At 42.6% G+C, this 18,499-nt stretch overlaps 2 protein-coding genes across 2 annotated transcripts; one reads left to right on the top strand and one right to left on the bottom strand.

Annotated features, from left to right (window-relative positions):
- The first annotated feature begins 1,055 nt into the window (after positions 1-1,055).
- Positions 1,056-5,262, top strand: LOC116788894 (galectin-related protein A-like). The gene is made up of 4 exons (XM_032692118.1): positions 1,056-1,187; positions 3,308-3,396; positions 3,851-4,025; positions 4,388-5,262. The coding sequence occupies exons 1-4, from the start codon at positions 1,164-1,166 to the stop codon at positions 4,529-4,531; spliced, it is 432 nt and encodes a 143-aa protein (XP_032548009.1). The 5' UTR covers positions 1,056-1,163; the 3' UTR covers positions 4,532-5,262.
- PLEK2 (pleckstrin 2) lies at positions 1,821-16,307 on the bottom strand. The gene is made up of 9 exons (XM_032692114.1): positions 16,149-16,307; positions 13,418-13,582; positions 12,260-12,441; positions 11,453-11,544; positions 10,948-11,135; positions 10,344-10,445; positions 9,032-9,115; positions 7,942-8,020; positions 1,821-6,772 (listed from the first exon to the last, which is right to left on the bottom strand). The coding sequence occupies exons 1-9, from the start codon at positions 16,197-16,199 to the stop codon at positions 6,645-6,647; spliced, it is 1,071 nt and encodes a 356-aa protein (XP_032548005.1). The 5' UTR covers positions 16,200-16,307; the 3' UTR covers positions 1,821-6,644.
- Between the last annotated feature and the right edge of the window lie 2,192 nt (positions 16,308-18,499).

Consider the following 18,499-nt stretch of genomic DNA (forward strand, 5'->3'; position numbering starts at 1 on the left):
GCCGCCGCTTCAGCTGACCGCGCCGCCGGGCGGGCACGCGGGCAAGGCGCCTGTCCATTGGCCGCGCCGCGGAGGGATGTAAATAAACCGCCATCTTTCTTTGGGGCGCCTGACGCCGCCGTAGGAGCCCGGGCAGCGCCAGCCCCGCCCTTCCCCGCTAACCGCGCCCCTCCCCGCCCACCGTCACATGCGCCAGCTCCGCCCCGGGCTCGGCCCTCACCTGACTCTGATTGGCTCCCCCCCGAAGCTCCGCCCCGTGGTTGGGACGCGGGGATCCGTGAGTGACAGGGGGTTGTCGGGTCTTTTCTGCGTCCTCCGTCGTGGGGAGATGCGTGTGGGGATGTACAGCTCTGTGTACGTGTGTACAACTGTACACACCGACACAGAGAGAGAGGTGCGCATACAGGGGTATATACACGTCTGGGCGCGTACATTTATCCCTTGTATAGCTGTATAACCGTGTAGGTATACTGTATGTATACTTCACTCTGGTACATATATATACATGTATATATATATATACACACACGCATATCTATACCCACATATATACACCTATACATATATATACCTATACACATATATGGGTTTATACACCTACAGCGTATACACCCATATATAGGTGTTTATATACGATGTACCCACCTAGACCTGTATAGATGTATACATCTATATATAGGTGTATATATAGCTCTGCAAGTTCTGTATATATTTTTTTTGTTATTATTTTTAGCTCATTTGAGAGAAGACAGAACTGGTATCAATAAATAAATGGCTTGGGGGTTATATGTATTACATATACAAATACAGTATGTTATGCACACACACACACAGAATTTTAAATAGGTGTGTAAAAACGTGTAGGTACAGGTGCAGACACAGCTCCAGCCATGGCTGGCCAGGCGCTCCTGTGCGGGGCGGCCGGGCCCCCCTGTCCTCTCATCCCGTTATTTGTGAGCTCCCCCATCGAGATGAGGTGCAGAAGGCCATGACTCAGCTGCTGGGCTGGGTGGTGTCCAGCTGGTGTTTGGCAGAGATAAGACCGACCCCCCCCCAGCATCCTCCCTTTATTCCGGCTTTTTGTTTGCTTTTGTCCTGACGCACAAACCAAAAACTCCTCCGTGGAGTGCTGCGGCAAGGCAAGTGTAAGAGGCAGAGCGGTCATGACAGAGGAGAGGTGTGCCAAAGTAAGTGACCGAGCGAGTCCCCAGGGCTCCTGAATGGAAAATATGGGAAGGGAGCTATGTCCATGTGCATATGCTGGGACCCACCAATAAACCGCCTAAGATGCTGCAGGAGTTCGTACCATTACCTCCTATGGTTCCTGAGTATTTTTCACCTGTACTGTCAACTCCACATCAGCAGATAAATGGTGTGTGGGCAGTCATGCCTCTGAACTTTCTCTGGCCATGCCAGACGAGCTGTAACTTATGAGTCCACGTCGCTGTCGTTCAATCTATTGAGTTCTGATACCCTGTGCCTTTAATGATGGTGTTTGCTATGGGACAGCTCTGCATAAGCAATTTCTCAACCTATCCTTTCAGTCTGAGGTATTATTTTGATCTTGTCTCTTCTCTAGGCAAGGAAGGGACTTTAGTGGGACATGGAAACTGTATGAGGATGGACTTCATTTATCCTGGGATCTTTTATGCTTATTACCCACTCTAATTGATTTATCCAGTTTGAAGTATCTCCCTACAGGCAGACTCCTTCCTTGACAAGCTGCTTCCTTGTCTTAGACATGTTAGGTGCTTGATGCTTTTCTTTTTTTTACAAAGTTCAAAACATACCTGCAGGAGTCACCTGCCCACTTCTGCAAGGGTAAATGTACATTATTAACAATCAGCAGTACTACTGTCATTTTTAAAGGTACTTTTTAATTAATTTCTTCCAATATTGTTCTTGTTAGGAATTAGAGGTTTATTAATGTATCTGTGAAGCTGTAAAAGTAGCTGGATGTAAATATCAAAGGGGGAAAATAAATTTCATAAGGTCATCTTAGCAGAAGATACAACTAGTATATTGAAATTAGGAAATGAGGTATAGGCAAGGCTTTTTTTGTCTTGAATTTATGTGTGCATGTTGTGCAGGTCTTCTAGCAAAACTGTCTGAATTTTTACCTTAGAACACTGGAACGATAAAGTTCTTTTTATCTAAAACAGGGTCTGTTGTGCATTGCCTTGGAATATTATCAATGTTACACAAGTTGCTAATAACGTTTAGTGGTTTTTAGCAGCTTCTGTCTAAGTGAATCTGCATAAGGAGTGATTACATGCTGCACTGTGGTATTCTGACATTTACACTTTAAAGCCATTTCTGAAACTGAAGTCTCAAAACTTCCCTATCACTTGTTTCCAAGCTCTCTCTTTAATATTTCCATGTCAGCTATGGCCTGTATTATTTCCTCCACTGACCATCCAAGCTGTTAGAGAATTACTTGAAAAAAGTGAATGTAGCTCAGATCTTTGGTGGAGTTTGCAGCTACGGGTCTCTGTGAAAAGGACAAAAGTACATCCACCAAGAAGCCTTTGAAAGAGTGTGATTTTCAGTCACCTGTGAGGGTGTGGTGAACATGCAGCAGCAGGGCAGCATCTCTGTTGGATTTGCACTTTTATGGTGGAGCACAGAGGCTGCCTGGCCCAGTGTAAAGCCTGCTGGTGCCAAGTTAGCCCACCGAAATCTGGTAACGAATTCGAGCTGACACACTAAGTTCATGCAGTCTGTGCTCTGCATCATGCTGCCACAATGCTTTTAATCTGCTGCATGGAGCACTGCAACGAGTTTTATTGTGTCATCAGACCATAGCAGCCATTGCCATCTCATCCCAGGTGTACCAGCCATCTGGGTCCCGTCCCTCGTGAGGCACGTGGGCCACCGCGGTTCCTGCAGTACCTGCTCTGGTCTTGGGGAGTGGCATCAGTCACCTGAAGGCAGTGCTGGCTGTTTCCAGAGCTGTGCCTCCAGGAGCCTCTGTCACACAGGTCACTCAGGTAGAGCAAGGACAGCAGACACTCCCCTTGCTGACAGCAGTTTTGGTCGGACACTGCCCAGGGGAGCCGGCAGTCCTGTCAGGCAGCCAGTGCCTCGTCACCAGGCACTCAGTTATGGCAGCCCTCTTGCTTCCCTCAGATACCAGAACACAGAATTTATACTGAGAGTGCAAGAAGTACTTCAGGCCAGAAATATTTTTGAGTTCTTTTGTACGTGTAAAAAGAAAACCAATCTATATCAGGTGACCAAAGCAGCCGTTAAAACTTCTTTACCTGCATCACCCGCTGCAGCCATTTTTTTTCACTGTTCCCTGCAGGTGGAGCAGTATGTTGGTGAAATTAAAGGTGGCCTGAGACCAGCCATGAAACTCACAGTCATCGGGATGGTACACTCCAACCCAAAGAGGTAGGTGAAGGTACCAGTGGGGGCTTCACCATGTCATACACGCTCCTACCTATTTTCTAAATTCAGAAGCTTTCTTGGAGGTCTGTGCTCTTTGGAGGAAGAAAATGAAACAGGTTAATAATTTATGGCTTTACTTAGTTTTCCTGCACTTAGATTAAAGGTGAAGGAGGAGTTTACTCTTTGACCTTTCTGGCTGCCCTGACAGGATTTTCTACTCCTTGCCCTTATCTATTGTGAACTGGAAGGGAGCACACAAGTGACATTTCTCCTCCAGGAAGAGGTGCAATTCTCAACCTGCATCTTGGTTGTCTGCTGGGGGTTGGAATCAACATAATTTAAAAACCAGTCTGACATGAAATCAGCCGCTGTCTGTAGTCTTTAAAAGCATCTGTCATGTTCACCATGTCCTTTAACATTTCTGAAAGTTCCAGTCATTTAACTGGTTTTTTTTCAGTTTTTCGGTGACTCTGCTCTGTGATCCAGTGGATGCAAACAAAGATGTTGGGCTGTTATTTACAGTTAACTTCAGTGAGAAATCCATCACCCGAAATGCACGAATTGGTGGGAAATGGGGAAAAGAAGAGAAGACTATTCCCTACTTTCCATTTACAGCAGGTGATACGTTCAAGGTAATTTTTTGGTACTATGAATAGAGTAGAGAAAAGGAGGGGAGAAAGGCTGAAGGCTATGTGACCAAAAACAGCTAACTACTGACATTGCCAGGTTAACTAGTCTAGTATGGCACAGACAGCAACAGTTCAAGCCCTGATGGGAGAGATGCATTTCTTTCTCTAATCTTAGTGAGAGTACTCCCTGCAAGGAGCTTTGCAGTATCATCTCAGCAGAGGGTAAGTTATTTATTAGGGTATTTCAGAAGAAATAGTAGACTCTGTGCTTCACTCTCCCCATAACAATCGGATCTAAGTCCATGCTGGTGAAATCAACCCTGCTGCTGACCTCTAACACCCTCCCCTGTCATTTTCCATTGCAGATGGAGCTCTTATGTGAACACCAGCAAATACGAGTCCTGCTTGATGGACGGCAGCTCTGTGACTTCACTCACCGCATTCAGCCTCTGAACTTGGTTAAAGTTTTGCAGATCTCAGGGGACATCAAGCTTACCAAAGTGGCTTGAAAAGAGGAGACCTCAATATCACCAGGGAACAGAGGAAAATGTACTTTTTCTTGTCTGAGAAACGTTTTAACTCTTTCCTCTGGATGATTCTGGAGAGTGGGAACTATATTTTTTTAATTTGCTGATGTGTTTGAGATATAACCTTTTTTTTCTCATACAAAGTCAGCAATTGCAGAGCTATGGCTGATCTGGGTAAATCTTAGACTTGTTGCTGAGATACACTTTTGGGCTCCCAAACTGCAAAATTTGTGATGCTGTGCAGTATCTCACATCCTTATGATTCCATGCATGCCAGGTGACAGAGCTCAGTCCTCTGCAGTGGGGTGGCTGTTAGCCTTGTGACTAGAACTGGGCATTATGCAGGTAATGGGACTGAGAAAAGAGAAGCAGGAAATTTTCTTGTAAGTCAATAAGGGAATCTGATGGGCCCCAGCAAGGCTCACATTGTCAGGAGGGAATTGCTTTTTCTGGAAGCTCTGCTCAATCAACACAAAGCCATTTGGGCTTCTGAGTACAGAGCAATAAATTCCTTATCAACATCCCTGTCTCTTCCAGGTAGCTTTTCCTGAGTTGAAGGGTTTCAACAGCTGTGGATTTCACAGTCTTCTCTGGACCAGGCCTAGGAAATGTATCTGTATCTGAAACTGCATTGCTCACTTTTGTATCTAATTAAAACTGCATCTTTGCTGGAAAACTTCTTTAAATAAACTCTGTTAAATATTTGAACACATTTAAGCATTGTGCTGTTATTTCATTGCTGTAGCTTTTGAAGAAAGTCCTACATACGTGGCTATTCTAATAAATATATAAGCATATATCATATGCTGCCTTTGGTGATGAGACTTTTTTTTAGTACACAACTTGGAGAACATAAAATCTGCAAAGAGATGGAACTCTGGACAGAGAGCTATCAAATTCCTCTGTGACTTCAGGGAAGATATAGCATGTTGCCTTCAGAGGGTTTTTGAAGACTCTGAAGAGTTTGGCTGTCAGATACAGGTACTAAGATAAAACTAGGAATTTTATGAAAATAGTATATCAGGTGTTTTAATAATTTCCTACATTCAATTTTACCCTCTGGTGTCTCAGTTTATGTATAAATCTAAAATTACAGTGAATGAAACCATTATTTTTCATATACTCAAACTGCCCTCTGAGAAAAATCATATCTCTAAAGAGCACAGGATATTCAAATGCACTGGTTTTGGGGTTTGGGGTTTTTTTAATATTTAATGATATCAAAGACAAGTTTAGTAGAAAATAACGGAAGAACTAATGACCTAAGATAGAAAAAGTAATAGCCATATCTGCTACTGTAATTCTCAGTCCAAATGGTTCTCCAACATAAATGAACTTATGATGATAATCGAAGGAAAAGTCTCGCTTTTATAGCTGAGTGATTTCTTCCAATATATTCAGCACCAGCAATTGTCTGGAACTGCCACTGGTCTGATTTGATACTCAGGATCTTGTACCAGCACAAGAGCAATCTATATAGTGGAGAGGAAGATGCTTTGCGTTTTTTCAAGTCTAACAGAGAGCCAAACAGTAAAGCAGATGGATGGACAGACAGATCCCTTGTTTGTTTTGCAGCACTGATTATCCTGGCAGCTGGATTGTGGCTTAGCACAAGATTCGTGTGGTATACCAAGAAAGGCAGCCTCAGACATCAGCACCTTTCATGACTTTGATGTTTCAGTCTTAACTAATTAATTTATGAGCCCCTTTATAAAGGGGAAATGAGCAAGATATTTCTGCTTTAAGATAAAGCACAATGTGGATCTGTCAGGTATAAACTGAATACTTGTACAAGAGATTCTTTTCTTCTGTCTTGGAATATTGTATCTCATCATTTCATTGTAAAGCCCCGTTTGTCTGTATCCACCTATTGTCTTTTGTCTCTTTGTTAGATGGTAAATTCTTGGTGGAGAATTATTCTGGATCTATATGACTTTAAGACACCTAGGATGCTGGTCTACCAGGAATTGCTAAGTGTTATGGTAATTCAAATAACAGAAATAGACTATCAAGGGGATAACAATACTCCCAGAAAATGAGAGAAGAAAACTTGTTCACAAATGTGACTTGTCATTTGGCATGGAGTCCACGTTACTCATGTCAGTGGTTTGATTGCCTCAATCCACTGCACTCGCTCAGCCTTGGAGCTGGCCTGGATATAATAATGAATGTCATTTTTGGTGATGATTTTGAAGAGATTGCCTTGCACATTGCCCTTCACTCCTGCAGAGAAAAAAAAAAATCAGGACAGTGCGCAGAGAAAGGTTTTCTGGCAAATATGAAGTTTCATAGGGAAGAATTTAAATTTAGGTACACAATCAAATCTTTCCTTTTTGTTATGGATAAGACCTTTAAAGCTCTTGCATCTTTGATTTTCTTTCTGCAAAATCCCTGGAAGTGTTCAAGGCCAGGTTGAATAGGGCTTTAAGCAACCTACTCTAGAGGAAGGTGACCTTGTCTGTGGCAGGGGAGTTGGAACAAGATGATTGCTAGGGTCCTTCCAACTCCAACCATTTGATGATTCTGTGATTCTATGAAAATAAAGATATAGTACAGACATTCCTGCCATAGATTGTATGAACTACTGTGCACTAGGCAACATATGTATAGTAGTCTCTCTTTAGATGGAGACTATTACTCGAGTTATACACTGGAGGGATGAACTCCCTACCAGTTTATACAGTAGATAGATTTGCTCCTGCCTATATTTGGGTTCCTCCTAGCAGGGAAATCTATTGTCTATCATGTCCCCCTGCTCCAGACCAAAGCTTTTTTAGACCTTCTCTTTAAAAGATGTTCAGTATTTGAGATCCGCATATTGTTCTTGCTCTCATAAAATAAATTGCTTTCACAGCAGAAACACTCATCTGCGAGGCCAAGGTTTTAGACAACTACCTAACCTAAGCATATGCTCTTGCAGAACTGTTTTTCGTATTGCTGTGTTATGTCTCCCTACATTTGGATTCTAGCAGATCAAAAAGGAAGAGGTAATAGCATAAGCAGAGAGGACATGCAGAGAAGCGATGGCTTCAGAGGATGCCTCAAAACTTTGAGTTAAACAACATCCAAAATGAAGGTGTTTCCTCTTTGTTTGTTAACTCTGAAATATTAATCAGTGTCTTAGGACTGCCTCAGAGGTCATATAACTAAGAAAAGCTCATAAAAAGCCCATAAAACCTTGGAAACGTCCAAGGTATGTGGAAATAATGCTAAAAAAAGTTGCCTTTGGTGTGGACAACCCAGCAGCACAGGGATTTGTGACATGCCTCTTCTCCTGCTTGTGAAGGGAAATGAAGGGCCAGCACACTTGCCATACACACAAACCCATACCTAAAGACTGTATTGCTGTATCACAAATATGTATGTACAAAAGTTCAGGGGCTTGTGCTTACCTGCTGGGACTCCGTTGTCCTCTAGAGCTGAGACAAGACAGCCTCGGAGGGAGAATCCACCAACTGGCTTGTTTTCTTCCTGCAAAGAAAAGGGAAACAAGACTTAGCTAGAAAATATCATTAGAATAACTTCCCAGAGCACATACATTATTTTTAGGAAGTTGGGGATGTAATGCCAGTCCTTCCATGTATGACACATCCATGTCACAAAAGAAGTCAATTAGAACATATAATTAAATACATTACTATATTGTTTGAATCGTAGATGTTTATCTGATGTAGCTGGGCATGGGAGAGATCAGTTAAAAGCACAAGGGTAGGCAATCACGTTTCAAATTTATGTATAGTTTTATCAACACACATTGAATATTATATATATATATTTCTGCAAGTTTTTAGCTTGCTGCTTTTTGCTGAGACTGTATGGGAAAAATCTGACTGTTTTCGCTAGTTGGCTGGTGCTCTTGTTTCTTGCCTTCAGGTTCTATAGTTTGAGTTTATAGTATGATAAGGATGAGTTCCAGTGGAAAAAAAAACCCACAAAGGAACAGGCAGTGTAGTACCCTGTGCATCTGGGTTGCTCATATTGATTTTTATATCCATGAAAATAAATTCTACTATTCCATGAGCAAGTTTAAAACTGAGTAGTAGAAATTCCTATAAATACTTTGTCATCAAGGAGATCCTATTCAATGTTAGAATAAGAATGTAAAAAATCCCGGTACAAGTATGACCCTCAAGTGGTGGGATATTAGCCCAGAAAGATCACATCCCAGGAAGAATCCCTGCAGGACCATGGTCCCAGACTGTGTGGGTGCAGCAAAAGACCAATTACAAGAAGACTTCTGTCTCTTGGCTAAAGAAAAGGAATCTCACTGTGAAAAAGACAGGATGGAAGATGCAAGATACAAAATCCTACAAGGTCAGCCTCCTAGGGTAAGGCCAGAGAGGTCTAATTCTCCAGGAAATGGACAGAGGAACCCAGAAAGAGATCTGTGTGAGAGAAATATTTACAGCATAACTGTATTTTCATTATAATATTTAGGTCTTCAAGAGGATTTCTAGGGGTAGTAACTTCCCACTCACATACCTTAGTGGGGTCATAGTAGTGCAAAAAAGCAGGATCAGCTCTCAAAACAAATCTCCTCACCTTCCAGTTTTTCCTCTTGTGCCCCTGAAAAATGGTAGAATTAAAGTTACCACCTCTTGAAATGGCCATTTTCCTGCAGGCTGTAGGGGAGACATAAATATGTACCAAAAAAAGAGCTTTCGGAGCCAACAGAGAAAAATCTTTCCTGACATCTTGGTAGTTCCCAGAATTTTCTGCTTATTTTCCTTCTTCACACATTGATAATTCCTTCCTCTCTTCCTTCCCTGTGCTGAGAACTAAGAAAGCAAAGTGACAGGACCAAATGAATATATCCCTGATTCCCGCTTTTAATATTAAATATGGGTCTCAGATTAAAAACTCATGCCGTATTTGCTCTGAAGGGATTATGTCAGATCCTTTTGCAGCTCTGGTTTTGAGGTTCCAGGGGCTGCCCCTTGCTGCTGCTGACCATGGGAAGAAGCTCCTGGACAGCTCTCATGCCCTGTGGTGATGGAGGGGCTGCCCTGCCAACCCTTGTGGGGATCCCCCAGTGCCCCACCAACCCTTGTGGCACCCTGGCAGCTGGAGAACGGAGGGTTGGGAAGCATCTGGTGATCCAGTTTGCACAACACCAAAGTCAGAGCTCTGGGTACAAAGCTTCAGAGTAGGAATGTGGCCATACAGTGCAGGTAGGGTTCTATTTGCAGGTGTCTGTGTCATGCTTTGAAGCAGCATGATTGCCCCTCATCTTGTTCACAGCAAGGGTCAGAAATTAAATCTTGCAGACCGATCTTTTAAACAATTATTGCCAACAGATTTCACCGCCACCAGAGCACCCACATGTACATGAGTGACTGCCCACAGGTAAATGTCCACATCATAGAAAAGTCAAACTACTCAGCTTTGAAATTTGTCTGCAGCCAGCAAAGAACTGTCACTGCTCACACTACCCAGATGGGTTATGTTAAACCAGAGGAACAGCGGCTCTGCTTCAAAGTGAATGTAAAACCCTGGTAGGATTTGGAGTTTATGTGGGACTTTTGCTTCTGATACTGTTTTATACCTTTCAGTATACATTCAATACATACAGAATATCCAATTAATCTTGCCTGAGCAGCAAGTTCCATAGCTCACTTGTTTAAAACTAGATCCTCTTCACTGTATGATCTCTACTAGTAGTTCTGACAGGCAAGCTAGTTCTACTGGCCACCACTCTTCAGCTTGGCTTGTGTAAATCACATTTATTCTCTAAGAAACCCTACTAGCTGTCATTTTTTCTGTTTCCCAGTGCAGGTTCAAAGACTGTGCTTACCTGTTTCACTAAGAATCCTTGCTTCACAATTGTGCCACTTAATTCAGAGATGTTAAATTGTACCTCTTCCTTGGAACTGGTATTTTTCTTACTGTTCTCAGCCTGCAGATAGGGTAAAGACGGTTTCATTTTTTATTTAATCTAAACACACTTTTAAGTACAAAATTCTGCATTTTATTTTCCTTGAGCTGTTTTTAGCCCATATTTCCTGAGCTAATTCTACTCCATAGCTCTGCTGCTAAGCCTTGTAGTCCCAAGATTAACAAGCACGTGTACATGTATTGTGACCCTGAGTTGAAGCAGAACTGCAGCATGGCCTCCGATACATGCAGACACAGCACTGCACTCCAGGGACACACCCCTTTTAATGCCCAATTATATAATTTGTAGATCCTTCCATAACCATGTAGCTACTTGCCTCCAGCAAATGTGCCAGTGTTAGTACTACTAACAGCCTAGAGATGATCCTTCTGCATATTTACTTTCTCAGCCTGCATATTTTGCCTTTGATTGCAAGCTCTATGTGTCCTCTTCACCACTGTCCCAAATCAAGCATGTGACAGGGGGCAGAGGATGTGCTTCTGTTGGCAGCTGCATGACTTACAAACATGTACAGTGCGGTGGAGTCATCAAGGAATTTCTCGGAGGGGTCGCTGAAGCGCGTGGCCTCAGTGCTGCGGGTTCCCACAGGCCTGATGAAGTTCTCATCCATCAGCATGGATGCCAAGGTGACAGCCTCGAATCGTGACACAGCAAAGCTATTGGAAATGAGCCAGTCCACCAGGGCAGAACCTGCAGAAAGAAAGGCAGCTTTCATACCAACACAGTGTGCTCTTCTGAGGCAAGGCAGATGGTCTCCTGCCACGTTTTCACTTGCTGAAACATTTTGACACCATCACAAAGGCTGTCAATGAAGTGCGAGGTTGACCTTGTGTGGGGTCCTATGAGTGCTTCCATATATCCAAGAGCCAGAGAGAAAGATGTTGGAGAGCTTGGCTGCACCACCGGGCCACAACCGATCCCACTATGAAAGGCAGGATAGTAGCTCCCTTGCCTCTACAGTGTGGCATGTCAGATGTGAGGTGGCTCTTTGCCTGCAGTAGGTGTACCTGTGAAGGTCTCTTTATATCTGTTGCCTTGATCCAAGTTGCGGGTCAGTTTAATTCCAGTATTGCTGTCATACATTCTCTCCACTATGTCACTGTAAGTGAGAGTACAGCACATCAGTAGATGAGAAAGACAGGCAGAAATTGCCATGTACTTCTGTCAGCTCCTGGCGTGTCCTCATAATTACCCATATAAAGATGAGAAGCATTCTAAGTACTCCCCCAGAATATTTGTCCTAAATAACTTCTAGGAAAACTTCATTCTCCCAACAGCAGCACTAAACAAGATGCCTCACAAAGTATTTTACAATTTAAAGTACTTCAAACTGATCTATAGTCAGCCTTGATTTACCTGCTCAAGACAAATAAAATTAATGAAATTTTTCTATTTCCTAATCAGTTCTCTATTTCCTCTTGTTTAACATGAAATCTTACTCTGGATTCCAGCTACCAGCTTTGAAAGCTCACCAACATGGCATGAACAATGTCACTACCCAGTCTTTCCCTGATAATTCATCTTCTGAGGTAATACATCTCCCCAGTGAGAACATTTGCAGTTGACTAGGAAGGTCTCCAAGCCAGCAGTGAGGTGTTGGTGCAAATCCACATACTCCCAAAAGATGATGGTCAGGAAAATGTGCATTCTCTGGCAAAAGTATGTGCAAACCTAGGACAGGGCAGCCAGTTTAGAGCATCCTGGCCACATGGGAGTGGATCAGTGCACAGTGGAGCTTCCCTTGACCCTCCCCATCCATCAGCTCAGGTGCTTTGTGAACTAGAGCAATAGAAGGAGAAATGGCATACACTTACTGGAGGCTGATATTATCTAGCAGTTTGAAAGAGTTCTTCATTCTGTGAAGTTCTTGTACCTGTACTGGGTGACCAGCATGAATAGCTCCAGTGATGTCCAAAGCCCAGGAGTCACGCTCCTCCCTGGAGCAACATTCAAGGAAATAGTCTGTATTGGTTTTTGTCTTTAGTTTGATTAGTAGCTGTGGAGAAAGAAGTGCAAAGCAATAACATTGCTTTAGCTATTTCCCTCCTCTTGCATTTTACATCTTTTAGCACTGGCCAAAGAGACACAAAGAAGTCTGATCCCAGCTGAGCAGTTCAGGGTAATTCTTGTTCAGAAGGATTGTGGGCACAACTCTGCGTTTGGGGTTTTTTGTGGGGTTTTGCTATCATCCCCCTCAAATCCCTGGATTTTCAATTCCAAGCATGGTTCACATCCATGGAGGTCGCAGTACTTAAGAGAGCAGACCACGGAATGGATTACTGGAGTGTGCTGCTGACTGTGGAGCTTTTCACATCCAGGTCTCAACAACTACAAACCATCACTAGGCTCTTTCTGCCATGAGAAGTCCTGACATAATCAGCAACTTCCAGCCATTTCCGTTCTGGCCCCATGCAGAGGAAGTCTGTATTGCTGCTACCCACGGGTGAGCAGAGAAGCTCCATTCCAGAGCCCTCTTGCTGTAAAATTTCTACAGCAGCAATGTGCCATTGATGAAGGAAAAGGGAGTCTGATCTGCCTGCCTGGGGGCACCCCATGGATACAGCCATGTTTTAAGGCAACTACCATAGATAATGTTTCCCCTTTTTCCCATCCTCAGCTTTTATTGAACTGTTCATATCCTCTCTCTGCACACTGTTGGGCTGATGCATTTGCATTTTTTCAGTGAACTGTGTGCACAGGAATAGTGATTTTTTTTTTTTTTTTTTTTTTTTTTTTTTGGTTAATGACTGTGACTCACATTTGGGCACAGGAAAGAGCAAAGACATAAAGAGGGGGTTCATTGCCTGTCTGGGTTACATTGCTGATGGTAGCTTGCTTTTAGCTGGGCCAAATTCTGAAAGCACCCCAGTGGTATGGTTGCAGTAATCAAAGAAGTCAGGAGGAGAGGAAAAGACTAGAGAGAAGTTAGAAAGAGAGTGACATCGAGAAGAGATACATATTTTCAGTCATACCGGTCTGTTCTCATATTCCAGGCATGGACAGGTAATAGTGCAGCCATCCAAAAGGATCCTGCCCTTTGGAGAAGGCTCCTTCTTGCCTCCTTCAATTTTGTAATACAGCAGCTTATCCTGAAGCAGAACAAACCATCTCACTTTCCAGTTACGAACAACATGCCCCTAGAAAGGAAGAAATGCACATAGCAAACTTTAACACAAGCATAGAGAAATTACCATATTTTCTTTTTTTCCCCTTCTTTTTGTTTTGTTATTAAAATACCATGAACTAATAGTAAACTGTATGAAAAGAAACACAGAAAGTCACCATAAGTCCTGTTCTCCCTGAAATACATGTTTTTAGTAACAAAATAGAACAGCTCCATCACTATAAAATCACAGAGCAATAGAAAAGTGCTTTGCTCTTTTTTCAACAAGGAAAATTTCTTTTATGGCAAGAATTGTTTCTTGCAAAACTCACATAAATTATAAAGAGCTGTCATTTAGGTACACACCTGTCTGCTAACAGTACAGGTAGGAACAGGGTTAAATACAAAATGTGTGAGGGCTCTTGAAAACCAATTCCTCTTTTACAGTGATCGTGGGGGAAGTCTTTTTTTTCTTCATTTTGTTGTGACTCTAGATGCCAAGTGGTTTTGCAAATGCTTTGCTTGATGAATTAGCTTTTCCTTACCTCCCCTCTTACTACTAATAAGTAGTTAATTTCTATCCTACCTGCCTCCAATCTTCTGGGCTAAAACATTCCCTGTGCTACTGTTTCCTGCAAAAGAAATATGTTTTTTACCGACAAAAGACTGAATAAAGGCTGCTGTTGAGTGACTCCTGAGTTATATCAAAATACAGACAAAACCTCCTATTTCCTCTCTGTAAACAGCCCCCAGCTCTCTTTAGTCTGGCTAAAGGATGAGCAAAACCAGCGGGGGCTGGCACTGGCAGGCTCAGTCTTGTCAGATGGTGTCAAGTCCAGCTTTGCCGTGTGAGGACCTGACTTGTGTTTCTACAGGCAGTGGAATATTACCGTCAGCAGGCAAAGCATGGGGTAGAGGAATCTCTGACACCTGGGAGAGGGTGGGCATGGATAGAAGAAAGGAAAATGTAAGGTCCAGTTGTGGCAGGAGTCAAAGCTCATTAATTATCTGTGAATGAAGGGGAAACTCAGCAATTTCCAAGTAAAGGTGGGGTAATGAGTCTCTAAAATCCAGGGCATTTTAGATCCAATGTCTTCTAGTCTATACTAAATACAATTTGTCTAATTTGGGTTTTTTCTCCTTCCCTTTGCATCCTGTGTTGTAAAGTCCCTTGGACTTTTTTCCTGTATGTTCTTTGCTATGGCTCCTTTTTTTCCTTCTTGGAGATGCTCTCTGTTTCAAGAGGCTGCCTTACGTTTTTTGCTTTTTCTGACTTCCACACATTGATTTTGTATTTATAATGCATTACGATACATAATTCAGTAATTTATAATCCATTTAGATCATCTCCTGGCTTCTGCTCTCTTCTTAGAAAGCTCTGTTTTCTTTACCTGATCCTACCCCTTCCTCCTTTTTTCTCTCTGGAGACCTTCTCCCTCAGTTCCCTTAGTTGCTTTCTTTGTGGTGTCTGTCCTATCAAACTGTGTGTCTCAGTGATGTTGTACAGACTGCTGGTAGTCACAGTTTAGTGTGCGGTGATAACCTATTCCTCTCATGCACTTGGTGCCTTGGCTTCCCATCTTGAATTCAGTAGCCACTTAAGAGCCAAAAAACACAACTATAGCTCAGAAAAGAGATCAAGAGCTAGGACTGCTCTGCCCTTTCTGCAGAAGGGAGGAAGGGGAATAGCCCCTTCTCCACACAGAGCATGGCTTCATGTGGCCAGTGACTGGCTGCCTGACTGGCTGGGAGCCCTGCCAGGAGAGCTCCTGACCAGGATTACCTTCGTGTTAGCACCAGAAACACTGCCACGTACTATAGAAAAGCATTTCCCAAGGCGTGGCAAAGCTTTGAACAAACCTCTGAATCACATTTTTGTATGAAATCAAGGACCACAGTAATCATTGAGACAGGGTCATGGTACTAAGAGCAGTTTGTGTCACTTCCTAAATTGCCTTCTTGTGTCCCAGCTGTGACTGATTGATCTTACGGGGAGAAACATTGGAAGGCTGAAATTTGTGACACCATCTTTCAGCTCTTTTCACCACGTTTTGGCTTGAGGTTGTGGAGGAAAGAAGTTATTTCAAGTGCATTTTTATGTTTGCATTGCTCTGAGCCCCTTCAAAAAGGATAATCTATTCTCCATTCTCTCATATGAAATGGGAAACCTTGCTCAGCTGGATCACTAAAGAGGGCACGAGCTATCTTAAGAGACTGTCAAAACATCTCCCCTCTCTCAGTCCTCCCATGGTCGCTCCCACTGCTGCCGCGTATGTGCTCTTTGCAGAGGTGTGGGCGAGGTGCAGACATGTTGGCTTTCTAACACCTGAGCAATCCTGATAGCTAGTTCACTTTCCTCTGGGTAAATGCCAACACAGGGAAACTTGAGGGTAGGTAGTGAACACCTGCAGTTCATGCAGCTCCCCTAGCAGGCATCTGCACAAATCTGAAGGAGCTCCTTTCCCAGGAGAAGGCAGGAGACCCTCAAACCCAGCACCCAACAGGTTGCCTTGCCATGAGTCCTGGCTCGATCCAGTCCCTGCTCAGGGGTTGCTTCTGCATTTGAATAGAACCACACGAACGGGAACCGGAGCACTTACCCGTTTGACAAGGAAGCCCTCCTTCAGGACTCCAGCTTCTTCCTGCATCATGGCCAGCAGGGAAGAGAGCAGAGCCACCGCTGAGGATTGCCTGAGCACTGGCAGCCTGTCCCTCTGCACATGATTTGTTTAAGAAAGCTCATTTTTCTTTGCTCCCCTCCTCCTTCAATGTGACGTACTCTCCCTACCCTGCTTTTTCCCTCCCTCCCTATCTGTGAGACATTAGGTAAGCAGTGAGCTGGCTTATACATTACCTGCCCCCTGGGAAGTAAAACAAAGGGATGTCTAAAAAAAACCTTGAAAGAATTTCACAGAATTTAGTAGAGAAAAACCTACACAGAATGCACTGGCCAATATAAGTAGCTACATGATGACAAATCAGGTATTGCATGGGAGGGAGAAGGAGAATTATAAAATAGCATCCCTCAAAACTTCAGACTAATCAACTTGCTTAAAATTTCTCATCTAAAAAACACGTCTCAGAGGAGTTCTGCAGATCAGCATGCTGTATAACATATGGAATATTAGATTACAAGGAGACTTTTACAAACCTTACAGTAACTTCTTCTACTAGAAATTTATTTTACCGAAGAAGGACCAGAGCACCTAAAAGCCTGCTCTACTTTCAGTGACCTCTGGGCATATAAACCAAGACTCTCAACCTAATATCCTAAATCCGTACATAACTGGGCTTTCCGTAAGGCAATCTAACTCATGAGCACTGTGCAGTGACCTCTTGTACCTCCTGAGCACCTCTGAAACAGAGTGCCTTTGTGTGTCTGAATACAAGCTTAGATGTTTACTGCATTTTTGAAGACTTTGTCTTTTGTCCTGATGAAATAAACCAGTATTAGTATTTCAGACAGCACTGCTGTTCAGAAATAATTTGCTGTACTGTTAGAATTCCCTGACTTGTACTAAAATTAAGGTGATATATGTGGGCAGAGCTATGGCTGTGATAAGAAGTACAAGGTAGAATATAACAAATAAACAAAAGCACTTGTTGCTATGTAAAGAGTCCAAAGGTCAGTAAGACAAATGACTCAAATATTACGGGGCACATTTTCATGCACCAAGGAAAAGGAACAAACAAATAATTTCTTTATCTCTATGCTATTTTTATAATTTTTAGCAAGGAATAGCAGGACATGGAAGAATTGAAACTGACATCATACAGGAAACAACCCAGAGAACAGTCTTGCAGAGATCATGAGAATACGAGTGACTGAACACTACCTGAAGTTAGAAAAATCGATTGTGTATAAAGAAAAAACATGCTGGCTGAGATTTCAAAAGCAGGGTGACCCATATGGAAGTTACCTACATAGCTCCTACTGTACACCCTTTGCCTCTGGGGAAAAAAGCAGTCAGCCACGACAAAACTGGCTGCATAAGTAATGGCCCAGTATGTTTGTTCTTCAGTCCACCTAAAGTAAGTACAGTAAGTTTAATAGAACACTTAGAAGAGTATTTTTTGCTGCTGGTATGTAGTATTTTAAAAGTTACCAATGGAAATTTTTGTAATTAAAAAAAATATTATTTTGCCTTAAAATAAAGCAGAAAATAACTGAATGTATTTATTTTAATTGAAAAAAATAATCTCTATCTGTGTATATATATATGTGTGTATGCAAAAAGTTGTATTCAGAAGCAGAATCTTGGAAAAAAACCCTGATGCAGTAAGCAGAGAACATAAAGAAGATTATTTTCAGCTCACAATGTTCTGTACATCAGAATTAAACTGGAGAAAAAAGAAGAAAACTTGAGTCTAGGTATTAGGTATCAAGACATTACTGCTGCATGCATTTCCTGGACATGCACTTCAGCTCCAGGAATACTGTGTTCCACAGTTTGGTATTTGAGGTTTGAATTACATTGTTCAACTTGTTACTGCAGGCGATTTATTTCATACTAGAGAGGGCAGGTAGGAGCTTGCAGGGGGCTCTCACTCAGACAGTGATCTCAGAATTGCTCCATAACCAGTCGTTGCTGAGGATTTGACAAGCTCTTTTTCTCCAGCATGCAGACCACCCACAGCCCTGCAGACGAATCTTGGCAAAACTAAAATTAGCAACAAAGAATTCTATTGTCAAACTGGTGGTGAATGGTGAAGCAAATATTGCCTTAGCTGGTCATTAAACAATAGGTTTTGTGTCAACTACCTTTTATTATCTAGAGCCTTCACTTCCTTCAATAACTCAAAGTATTTCTTCAACACTTTGCATATTTATCATACACACACCCTCCTTCCCCCTTCTCATTCTGTACTTAATCAAGGCTGAAAAACTGCCCTTATATTGCTCCCTGAGGCTGAATAAACACAGATCTTGCAAGGTCATACAGTGTAAAAT

This window comes from Chiroxiphia lanceolata, chromosome 6, assembly GCF_009829145.1.
Source record: "Chiroxiphia lanceolata isolate bChiLan1 chromosome 6, bChiLan1.pri, whole genome shotgun sequence".
NCBI classification, from domain to species: Eukaryota; Metazoa; Chordata; class Aves; order Passeriformes; family Pipridae; genus Chiroxiphia; species Chiroxiphia lanceolata.